This window comes from Haliaeetus albicilla, chromosome 20, assembly GCF_947461875.1.
Source record: "Haliaeetus albicilla chromosome 20, bHalAlb1.1, whole genome shotgun sequence".
NCBI lineage: Eukaryota > Metazoa > Chordata > Aves > Accipitriformes > Accipitridae > Haliaeetus > Haliaeetus albicilla.
This window is the reverse complement of record NC_091502.1, coordinates 1607838-1620364: the sequence shown is the minus strand read 5'-3', so window position 1 is coordinate 1620364 and position 12527 is coordinate 1607838. Positions and strand designations below refer to the sequence as shown.

At 39.2% G+C, this 12527-nt stretch overlaps 2 protein-coding genes across 4 annotated transcripts in view; both read right to left on the bottom strand.

Annotated features, from left to right (window-relative positions):
• CCDC169 (coiled-coil domain containing 169) overlaps positions 1-12527 on the bottom strand; it is a 91777-nt gene that overhangs the window by 10827 nt on the left and 68423 nt on the right. The gene's annotated exons all lie outside the window — the stretch shown is intronic.
• Positions 1-12527, bottom strand: part of DCLK1 (doublecortin like kinase 1) — a 252017-nt gene that overhangs the window by 237400 nt on the left and 2090 nt on the right. For all 3 annotated transcript variants that reach the window (XM_069807991.1, XM_069807990.1, XM_069807993.1), the window contains exons 2-3: positions 10588-10976; positions 64-410 (exon numbers count right to left, since the gene is read on the bottom strand). In XM_069807991.1, coding sequence (XP_069664092.1) covers positions 64-410; positions 10588-10963 — 723 coding nt within the window. In that variant the 5' untranslated portion in view covers positions 10964-10976. The remainder of the gene's footprint in view (positions 1-63; positions 411-10587; positions 10977-12527) is intronic.

Below are 12527 nucleotides of genomic sequence, written 5' to 3'. Positions count from 1 at the left end.
TCTTTTCCTTTTGGAAAATTATATTTTCTTCATGCTGAGAATGACCATCATGAAAATTCTTACCTGTTTTCCATCTAGTGTGTATAAGCGTTTAACCACCCCTGAATCCAGCTTGATGGCATCGGTTATATCAGTAAGAACCTGTTCAAATGAATGTGCTGTCTTCTTGTTGAGCAGAATCCGGACTGCTTTCCTTGGTTTCACTCCACTCCTGATGATAGTGACTAGTTTAGGCCTAATGAAATCCTTATTCTCTTTTGCATCTGGAGTACCTCCTTTAGCAGTGGCAAGAGATGGCACTGAACGAGAAGTAGAAGTTGTCTTAACATTCACTGACCAGTTTGGGTTTACATTCTTCGTGTACTCCAGTTTCTTGAAGGGTTCTATGGAGCCACATACATAGCTTTCCCCTGCAGAAACAAAAGTGCCAGACCAGCAAGTCAGATGGGAGGGGGAGGAGGGGAGAAGAAGAAAAAAAAAAAGAAAATACCAAATCAAATTCTTCTCAAATTATTAAACATTATTCTTATCATTCTTGATCTACAGTGCATAAAGAATTGATCTCTTCCCTTCTCAGATGCTACAGACTATAAAATATCTTTTAAAGATCACTTGTCAGCTAACCATTCAGAAAATGCTGTTACAAAATCCTTGAAAGCAGCAGTTTTCTTTACAGAAAACACCATCTGCAGTGGGGATCGTTCCTGTCAGCAAGTAGTGTTCATATCTAATCAGCTGCCCAGCCCCAGCACATTATCACAGTAGTCCCCCAGCCTTCTTGCCTAAATGGCCCACTCCTAACAAAACAGAAGGCCCCATACACTTCAGAGGAAATAATATGAAACGTTATCAAAAACTATAGGTTACAAATAACTTTATGTAAAAGGTGGATGAAAGTGTCATAGGAGATTCGTTAATATTCGATTATTTAAAGCTTTAAGTAGCATAAACCCAGGATACGTACAGGCAAGAAATCTCACTGTATTATTCTACTGACTCAATATGTAATATGGGGGAGGAAAGAAGGTAAAGAGTAGTAATTACAGAGTTCTCCTCACAACAAATTTACCATACTTTAAAGAAAAGAGTGGATTAGCCAGAAAACCCCAGCACATCCCTGTTGATTAACACCTCAATCCAGGCTGCTGCGAAAGGGGCACCTGCTTGGGTGCTCCCAAGCTCTCCCTTGAGCTGGACTGAGCCACTGCACTGCCAGTCACACTGGGTGAGCTGGACCAGCTCAGTGATCTGACTGAACATAACAAAGACAACGCTAATTTTGCAACGACAAGCTGATCCAGTTCACACTCTGGCTGGAAGAAAAAAAAAAAAAAAAAAAACAAACCACTACCACATCCAGCAAGACCACACCTTCTGGCAGCCTGCGGTTAAACTCCATTACAAGTAATGCAAAATCCTATCCTGAACAATACCACAAAAACATCTGAGATGTTTTAATTCTTCTGGGTTCAGTAGTTCAGTGTATGCTAACAGCACAGAGGCCTTCAGTTAGCAGTGTAGCCCAAGGTATTGAAATAAAAACAGAACAAAACCTAGTGATGTAACTCCTATGCCAAAAAAGCACATAAGAACCAAGGATTTTCCTAACAATCCCTACCCTAAGGAAAGAGGACTCACAGTTCAATTATTAAAAGAAAAAGAAGTATTTAAATTTTACTTCTGGACACAAATTTTAAAGGTTTCAGGGCACCCAACCCAATCCCACAGACAATACAGCACACAAGGGACGCTGGCAAATAGACAAGAGTTACCACAGTTAGAAACGGGGGGCAGCGGGATCCACCGCAACGTGAGGCCCCCGGTGCAAGAGAGGTTCAAGTCTGCTGGCCTGATGCTCCAAAGGTGAGACAGTAACACACTGTACAGTGATTATCAGAAAGGCAGTGCAAGGACTCCAAAAGAAGACAAAGAAGTCAGAGCAACATGTGAAGACGGATCACTGAGCAGAAAAGATAAATGCAATGATAGCATAAGACCAAGCAAGAACCATAATAAGATTTTTGGTTTTCCTTTTTTTTTGTTTTTCTTTTAGAAAAGCATTCTTCTAAAGCAGAAAAACATACAGAGTGGGAGATGAAGTAAGACATTCCAATGCTTACTAGTCATCCTGTAAATTCAAGTTAATCTGCACTTTGCAGTAACATCTAAAGTGTTAAGAAAAGAATCTAAGATGGAATGCTTACACCAACCTTACAAGAGACAAAGGTAAGCTCTTCCTTTTATCCATTGTATGTATATGAGAGAGAGATAGAGAGATATATATGGTAACATCAGAACAGAAAGGCTTAGCCACAGTAATGATCCAAGAGTAATTAAACAGTACATATTCTCTTTTATCCATGTCCTGTCCAATATTTTTAGCACTAGCTACTCAATTACTGCAAGGTCAGAATGCACCCACAACACCACATCCACAAAATTAACAAGTTTTTAAAAACTTTAATAGCATTTTGTACAGAAAAAAAAATTAAAAGATCCTACTATGAATAGGACTGCACTCAATACATTAAATACCTGTTCTGTAAAATACTTTGCAGAAGTCTCTCATATAAATTTTTAAACATAATTTATTCCTGTCTCCACTTGTGTTTGCTCTAAGACTTAAAATTCACCAGCAACCTTTTTTTTTTTTCTTTTTTTTTTTTTGAGGGGAGGGAAGAGAGACAAATCAGATTTTCAGGTTCAGTGCTATCTGAGAAATTGTTCAGTTTAGTTGCATGAAATAAGAATTATTTAAAAACAAGTCTTCATATTAAAACTCACTTCTCAAATGGTAGGTGCATAAACAAATGGCCATACATGTTGTATCCAGAAGATTTACATTTAGTTTATTAAGAACTCTTTTGGTTATCCTTCTTGAAAGGACAGCATTTCACATGATTTTTAATATCAGCTATATTTAAAGGTCAGCTGAATTCCTTGTAGCATGTAACAGCACATGTCAGCTCTTCATTACAAAACTCGTTTTCTGTGACCATAAAAAAAGACCAATACAATCCCTGAAGTTATAGGACTGTTTTAACATCCCTTTCTTAATTTCCAACTGTACTATATTACATCAATAAAATTTTTGCACCAAGATATATTTTTTTCCCCTTGACAAGGCTCATATTTAGCTACAGAATGTCTTGGAGGTAGAGTATCCAATGCCTTCTAAGATGAAGTATCTCCAGTAAAACCTATTTTATATAGGAAAACAGACACAGACACCTTTCTCATAATGCTGTTATTTTAGACTTTTTATACTTCAAGTGAAGTGCTGGGGCTTATAAACCTTCAGGAATGTTAGCCATGGACTGCAGTTCTCATTCACGGTGGTCCTAAGGGCCAGGCCTGTAAGAACAAAAACTAAATGCACAAAACCCCTATGTCCTAAAAGTACCTTATACCTGACCTTAAAATCAGTAAACCCTGTTTTATGGTGACATCCAGCAAATTTTAAGTACTGAAAACACTAGAAACACTCAAATGCAAGCTTAAATTTCCAGAATGTCGGACCCACCCTGACAGCAGCCAGACATTTCAATGTCTAGCCTATTCCTTTAGTGCCCACGGTGTTTGTATGCAAAGGAGATCTCAAAGAAAAGGACAAAAAGCCTTCATCTAGATTTTCATCCTCTCTTTTTTTTCACAGTTATCTTAAGGAGAGAAGACTGCAAAGAACTTTTACAATGGGTATGACTTGCTAGTCCAATAAATCCACCTTCTGCCGTAACTATTGCTTCCTCACCAAAACTATTAGGTGATGGCACCATTTTCTTTTTTTTTTTTCATTTTTATTTTTGGTAACCTTTGGCTACAACTGCCTCACAGACTGGCAATGCCAGCAGCAAGTTGGTTTTCCCAGCTCCTAAGCACCAGGAAAATATACCTCCAGGGGTAATCCCATCAAGCACCATCACCACTTACTCTGGGTCAGGCCTAAGCACAAATACAGCCCACAAACATCAGCTTTGACTAACTGGCAGCTGGAGGAAGAAGGTAACAATCTCCAAACACTAGATTTGCAACAGAACACGTGTTGAAGAAGGAATCTTGGGAGATACTGGATTAAACAAAAGCATAGAAAAGAGCCATTTAAAGTGTCTATTTGACTGCAGCCTCCCAAGAGAGGGGAGAAAGCATTTCACAGTGCAGTCAGCTGTCACTAATGAAATTTTGACTCTTGATTACAGTATCAATAGCCATTAGAAAAATGGGGACAGCCAGCTGTTTTGGGATATCTGACATCTAGGAAAAAAGTCATGACTAAATCTTAGAAAGTATCGCTTTCCTGACAGCCCTCCTACTTCTTCACAGCAACAGTGCAAATGAAATGCACACCACTTTAACCCTTCAGAAAAAGGATACACAATGCTTATTTGCCAGTTCTGAACCAGTAATCCTACAATTTAGGTTATGCAAGTGTTCAACACTGCAGGAAATTCCATGTGGAACAATTAAAATAAATCTTAGCACTGAGAAGCTAATCAGAAAGCTAATCATGTAGAAGGAGAGATCCCCAAACACAGTTTATCTTAGAATGGTTTGGGTTGGAAGGGACCTTAAAGATCATCTAGTTTCAATCCCCCCTGCCATGGGTATGCTTGGGGAAAAAAAAAAAAAAAAAAAAAAGAAAAAAAACCCCAAACCTACTACCTGCAGTTACACATCTGTCAAAATTCAATGCAGCTTAACCACTAGAGCCATGTAACACTGAAGGATAGTTCTTATAGGTCACAACAGAATTTCATGACATGCTTCATGTATTAAAAATATAATTTAAAAAAAAATATATCTGTATACAAGGTAGCTGGCTGCTAAGGAGACATTGAATTACTGCCTGTAAGTACTGGAGCTTTCCAGATACAAGTGTTGATTCCCTCTTTGGCATATTGGTATTAGTAGTTAGTTTGTCTCCTTCAGCTTGCTGCACTACAAGAATGATCAAGGCATTATCTCTTAAAGGCGATTATTCACATTGCTTTTCTGTGCTAAAGGCGACTTGGCCTAAAATGGCTTCATGAAGAAGCCAGCTGGTCTTAGGTGAAAACCCTGGAGAAGGAATAGAGAACTTGTTTGAATCACGCAAGCCAAGAGTGAACAACCAACCCCTCTTTGTGGGGGCGGCAGGACTGCCAATTTATTGAAAGTAGCGTTGACTCGTTGTAGTAGAGTACGTACTAGGCAAGGAAAGTTAATCTACAAGCCCACCAGAGGTGAAGGAACCGCAGTACTTGCACACTTTGGCAGTGACGGTGTTCAGTGCAGCAATCATTCGTTGTGGTCCGTTTCCCCAGCAAATAGGGCAAGAAACAGACTGTGAGAACAGGGAAGGGACTGGCACCATCCAGCACCCCGCGCAACAGGCACAGCCACCCTTCTTCACCTCCACCTTTTGGTTTTGTACATACAAAAGGCAGAGGAGCAATCTCTCAGGGGAAAGGACAAAGAATTCCAACTGTCCCTCACCACACAGAGCAGGTTGCGAAACGAAGATGACCTGAACCAAATAAGTTACTACCTGATAGCTCCCAAATGTGTTAGTTAATAGAGCAATAACCTACTTAAACTGCATTACTGCTGCCTTGTCTTTCTGCAGTGTCTGAAAAAAACACAACAGTGCAAGAGAGATGGAGCATCTACAGGAAATAAATCTGACCGACCCATGTTCACCTAGCATTCAGATGCACCAGAAACTTTGAATCAGATCTCCTCAGCCCTTTTAAAGGACTTCTTTCACACAACATTCTTTCTGCTCAGCTCAGACTAAAAATTATTTTTTTTTCTTCATCAAAAGCCAAGTGAAAAAATAAAGACATACTTCCTCCCCCTCAGGCCCCCCAAATTTCCACAGTCTTGCTACAATCAAGATAGGCATTGTACATGCTTTAAAAAAAGAACGGGAAGGCACCTAGAATAAGAAACCATGGGACCTTCCAAGAAGTTGTTAAGGAAGACACAATGTGATTCAAATGGCTAATGGATGAATCTTCTCAAATTCATGAAATAAAATAATCAAATAAACAGTGCCAGAACAACCCTCCACCATTTCATGCAACAGGATTATTCAGCCGTTTGTTTATTAAACAATATAAGGATTGCAGGCATTTCTGCCACAGGATCCAGTCCAAGTTTCACTAACTTTGATAGCCCTGGATCAAGTCCATGGTAAATATCCAGTGTAAATTCAATCCTATAAACAAATGTCCACATAGATGCAGCTGTACAAACATTTAAACAGATACTTTACTATTATTATTTTGATAGCATATTACATATGCATACGAATCTTTCCAGCCCACCAATTCCCAGCTGCTGAGGTAGGCATGACTTAGAAGAAAGAGCATTAGCTCCAAAGTGCATCAGAGACCACGTCAATCAATTCCTACAGTCTGGCCTGGCTGGGCTTCTCACCAGCACCACTGGAGCGGGTGGCAGAGTCAAGGAGGCAGCAGCAGGAGAGGGAAAAGCTGAGATAAGAGGAATGAGGTGACAGTGGGAGTGGCAAGACCCACATACAAAAAAGTCAGGAACTCCATCATGGCCCACCACTTTAGCAAGGAGACACGGCCTTCTGAACCCTCCGCTGGCAGGCAGCTTCTCCGCTGCATCGAACGCAAACTGCCTGCCTCCACTCGCAGGAGCCTTCCTGCAGTCTTCATGGGACCCACCATCTCCTCTGCCACTGCAGTGAGGTTCACATCTCCCAAGAGTTATCAGCCAGTTACAGCCGTTATCAGATTTTAAAACTGGTACATCAGCGCTTTTTCAAACTGCTCCTTCAATGAGGATTGCAGCTCCAAGATAATCCTTGAGAGACATTCATTTTTCTCTTTCAGATTATTCCTTAAAACTATTTTTGCCATTATGCCTACGCAAAATGTGCATGCACACATACAAGTCTTCACAATAGTTTGGCAGTGCACCCAATATTGGCATGTGACAATATTGTTTCCCAGTACCCTGTCAGCCTTGTGGTTTGGGGTTTTTGGTTTGTCTTTGACTGCCAGTTCTCTGCTGCAGGGTTCATCTTTTGTGGCAGGTATTGTGGAAACCTGAAACAATTGATTCTGGTTCACACCCAAGACTCTGAGGTAATATTATAATAAAAATTAATGAGAAAGGGATGCAGTTCTGGCTATGGATTGATTCTGTGGTCTTTGTTCCACATAGCAGTACCCCTAAAAACAAAACAAAACAAACAAAAAACAACCAAACTGTAAATAATACTCTTTGTTTCAGAGTTATCCTGCTCATTCCTATCTATTACTGTTCTTGTTACAGGGTTCAATGGTAATTTTGGGGGTAAGACCCATCAGTCCACCTCTGCCTTCAGCTTTAAAGATGGTATACTTTTGGAAAAGCAAAAGGCATTTAGTCCTTTCCTGAGACTTTGTTTAGAGCTAGACAATTTAGCCTTAGAGCAACTTCACCTTTATTGTTTCTACATGCTTTGATTACATATCATACCTAGGGAGTAGTCATGTCACATTTGGAAACCATTCTTTAAAGGTAAGAGGGTCCTGAACATCAGGTCTGACAAAAAGAAGGTAACCTGAATCCATTGCATTCTGTCCTTCCTCTAGGGTGACAGGAGAAGTTACAGAGCCTGTGAAACTTTTCAGAACAGTACATACCCCTTGTTATCAAATTCCAACAAATCTCACATGCCCCGAGTCTTCAACAAAAAACCTACAAAAACACCAAACACCAAAACTAGTGACTAGGGAAGTCACTAGCTTCAAACAAAGGGAAGATGTGTTCATGCACCAGCATACAGCCATGCCAGCTCTGAATTGTATGCAGGACAGAACTAAATATTACTGAAGTAAAACACCTCCTTTACAATCTTTTGCCTTTGGGACTACCTTTCATGCAGTTCTATGTATTTAGCTCGGGGATGAAAGACAGTGGCTGCTGTCTTGTTTCCCTCAGGAGCTAGTTACTTCTCTGTCTTCATGTATCATACAGGAAGGTAAGAGCACAGTAACTTCCTCACAGGCATAAAGGCAAAAAAACACCAAATTAAGGCCTTATACACTTACCTTACAAGGCAATCACTAAAAATCAATGCCCCCCCTCTCAAAAAAAGAAAAAAAAAATTTGTAAACTCATAACAGTCTTATTAAATTAATTCATACAGTAAGGGAATAGTCTCACCATAAGGAAAGCAATGCTTCATATTTCAATAGTTTCAACACGAAGTCATTTGGCAAGAGGCAAAAATCAAGTGATTTTCCAGCTACTTAAACACAAAGCACAGCTTCAAGCTAATTAATGCTGTACCAGACTAGCCAAACTCTAATAAATTTGTACAGTAAAGAGTGGAAGGGGCTTACATAAAAACTGTCACTGAGCTAGTAATATATGAACCTGTACTCTACAGTGAAGCTCTACAAGGGAAACAGAACAAAGTAACGCACCTTGTAGTTGTATACAAATAGACAGAAGCCCCCTTTCAGGTGGAACAAGGATGTAGCTCTCTACTTGCATACACAGACTGACTTCTGTAAATCCCACAGTGTTTATGGCACAAGCAAATAAGACTGTCCAACTTAAACTATACACAGGAAGGGAGGATGTGTTCATTGAAAAGGTATGGAATAAAGTACCACAGAACTAAAAAAAAAAAAAAAAAAATCCCAAAGCTCTTTAAAATAAACTTATGCTCTTGTACTGTCATTCATTTTGACTGACTGATTTATAACTGGTATAATTCTTCTCTAGGATGCCAAAATAAACCAATCTTATAGGTTGCTGAATTTATTTCTGTATTCAGTTTTTTATTTTCAAAAGCTGGTTCTGACTGGCAGCAAAAGACTGTGCAAATCAACATTAACATCAATGATACTTCCTTCTTGATGAGCATACCAATCAAATAAGTACAATTATTTATACTACTACTGAGAATAAAATGCACAACACTGCTTTTAAACAGATGTTGATTAATATTGGTCTTTCCTCCCAGAAATTGATTTTCTCCACCAATTAAATACTGGCCTGACAAATACAGTTCTAACTCTGCCCTGGAATTCATAACATTGATCTTAACACCAGTTTCTTTTCCATTTCACTAAACCTATGGTCCTAACCCCAAAAACCATACATGGACAATCCCACCGCTTCCATTTTCTTTCTAAGCATCTTCACGTGGTCTTCTACTCTCCTTTCTATGCAAGGAGGATTATCAAGAATATCCTCTCTCAAAACTTCTCCTTAAAAGCTTTCCTCTGCTATGACACCTAAAGGTGACAACTCAGAGGTGGCTGCACACCTGCTATGCAAAGATGTGCTCCTTTAAGCAACCTTATTCAGCATGAACTACCCTTTTCTTCTTCTCTCCCCACATTAGTCTTCTTCTGATCCTCTCATTACATCCTGACACCACAAGTTCTCTCACCCAGAAACAAAAATCAAAGAAATTACGATCTCTGTTACAACTCTAAATTGGCTGTCCAGTGACTGCAGATCAATGCTTTACAGGCTTGCCCATGGCACATTGGGGCCAGGGGCAGGATGGCAGCAACAGTGAAAAAAATTTTCCACCTTTACTTTCTTTGAACACAGTTAAGCACCTGCATTTAAACTTTACAGATACAAAACAACCTCAGTTATGGCCATGTGCTAGTTAATGCTTTCCGACCTTATACATTCTGGTGTTTTATACTAGGAGCTATTGCCTACACACAAAAAAAAAAAAAGAAAAGAAAGCCAGAAGCACTTTATGTTGGAAAAGCTACTTCAGTGATTTGTAATACTTCTAAAAGGTATTATTATTAATATCCTAGGCCTAATTTTCAAATTGATTAATGCTGACAGCTTCTTTTGCCAACAAAACTATCACTGAAGGAGTGATAAATTCAGTGTTGATGGGCAAATTAGCAACTGGCATCTCCGATGTTTGACAGTGACCAGGACTGGTCAGTTCTGACCAAATCACTGGTAATGCTTTATACTGCAGGTACATCAGCCTTATTTAAAAACAACATAAGGATGCCAAAGGACTGGGGAAGAGGAAAAGGGAAATGCTACAGGGGAGAAAAGTTTACTGCCTACCCCAGCTGAACCATGGCTACAACATTACTCTTTTAACAGGTTGCCTACATTTATGCCACTCCATGAAAGCAGAGTATTTTACTTAAGGCATATTTATTTGTAGGGAAGAGTTTGAGCTCTTCACTAGGTACAGACAGACTTTAAAAAAAAAAAATCCATCAGAACTGTATTTCACGTAGGTTTCATCAGCACCACAGACCTTGTCAAGTTTAACTGACTAAACTCTCATTAGCATTTTTAAATATGCAAGTTCAAAAGAAGCAGCAGATGCAATCTTCAAGATCTAGGACTATCAGCACTAGGTTAACAGAAAGGGAAAGGTTAGACACTTTCAACAGGAGGGAAATAAGTAGCAAGGCAACAATATTTCATGGCACAATTTAAGATATTCATAATTCTAGTTATACCATTGAAGATCCTTTCTTTATCAATTAAAAAAACAATACCATTACCTATTTGCAGAAAACAGATTAGACAAACAAACACTAACTCAAACATAACTTTACACCTCCAAATCTTACTGCTGACCTTCTACTAGTTGGTCCAAGGAGGAAATCTTCTTGGAGCCATCAATTGTGTAGATTGTTCTCACTCCCTGGGGCAGATTCACATTGTCAGACAGAGTTCGGGTCAGATCAGCCAGGAGAGCTTCAAAGGATCTAAACCGGTCAGGGGAGATGGCATACACAATCCCTTTGAAATACCGGTCTCCATTACGATAGAAACGAACTTTCTTGGCTTTTTTCTCAGAGCTCAGGGTCTGTAGAGTACGGGTTCGGTAAAAGCTGCAGTGGGCACTGTGAGTAGGGCTGGGCAAACCATTTACCCGGGACCCTCTGCCATATCGTTGCGCTTTATCACGCTCATCAAAATGCTCCAGCTCCATATCTCTCCCAAAGGACATCTTGAAGTTCAACCTAAGGGATGCACAAAAGAAGATAAAAAGTTTAAGAAACTCACACATTTTAAGGAGCTCACTTTGAGACTTCACATTCTATACATGGCACTTACAGAGGACTACTTTCCGGGGTGAGAAAAATGGTTGGTTTGAATGAAACCATGCTATGTTTACATGTTCATTTTACAGCTAACTCTCTTACCGTTCCATAAAACCTAATTTATCAGTTAGGCTTTTAGACACTGTAGAAATGCCACTCATGAAACCAACTGCTAGCAATAGGCAAACATTAAAGTGTTTGTTCAAATCCAGTAAAAACTCTGAAAACGAGGTGACAAAGCTGAGCTACTGGAAAAAAAGAACAAATGCATCAACTTTCTACTTTCTCTCATGTTATATTCAGGTGCTATTTGAGTCCAGTCTACCTTCTAGACCATTCACTCCCACTAAACTGGGGAGTTTAGTTTTTCCAACTGTGATCTCAAGAGGCACCATTTTGGAAGGGCAACCTGCAGCCAACAAGTAAGCAATTAAGAACTTCTCAGAGGAATAGATGTCACAGGTTGGCAGTGAGAATCAGGACTACCACTTAGTGGGTCAAGCCCACTGTTCAAAAGTCTTTGGGTATTCCAATCATTGGTTTCCTTGCAGCCTAAGCTTTGTAATAAATTACTTCAGTTGTCCTTGTGCAAATACTTTGCATACTCTGAACCAACAGAAGTGCTCAAACATCATCAAATTTAAAAAAAGATTAGAGGGAGACAGGAAACTAGTATTTTTCAATGAGCAAGCTACTTTAGTGCTCTGTAACATTTGCAAGGTGTATTATTAATATCCTAGGCCTAATATTCAAATTTATTAAGGCTGACAGATTCTTTCACCTACAAACCTACCACTGAAGGAGTGATAAATTCAGTGTCGATGGGCAAATTAGCAATTGGTGTCTCCCATGTTTGACAGCGACAAAAACCCCGCTGGTCTAACCAAAATGATCCCAGTTGTTCAATACAGTTCACATAAATGGAAGTTCACATGTTCTGAAATGAAATCAAGGAGGTAGATACTTCCATTCTTTTTTACAACCAAGACAAGACTAAATACTACAAATTGTACATTAATCTTCACAAATAAAATAAACAAATATATGAAAAAAAAATTAGAATTATCAAAGGATCATGTGTTCCAAACATATTTATTTTAATTTAGGAGCCTCCTAGATTTGCAGTTGTCTGCAGAACAGCAAAGCACAGTAAGTTTATTTATAGCACAGATATACAGACCTAATTTAGAAGTGGTCTCTCTCATTGATTTCCAATAAAAACAAAAAAAAAATAGCAAGCACAAGCTTTGTTTCAACCACTCATAATTGTGTGACCATTAAGAAAAAAAATGTATTCAGATCAGCTGTAAAACAGTAGGAGGAAATACAGAAAGACTTATGGATGCTCTTTAGCTTACAGAAGTTTGTATTAAACCAATGATTATACAGCTGGACCCTGATGCTGCAAAGCTGTAGGGGATCTGCTCAGAAACTTCTCAGAGCGGTTCATGTGCTTGACTGGAACAAGCA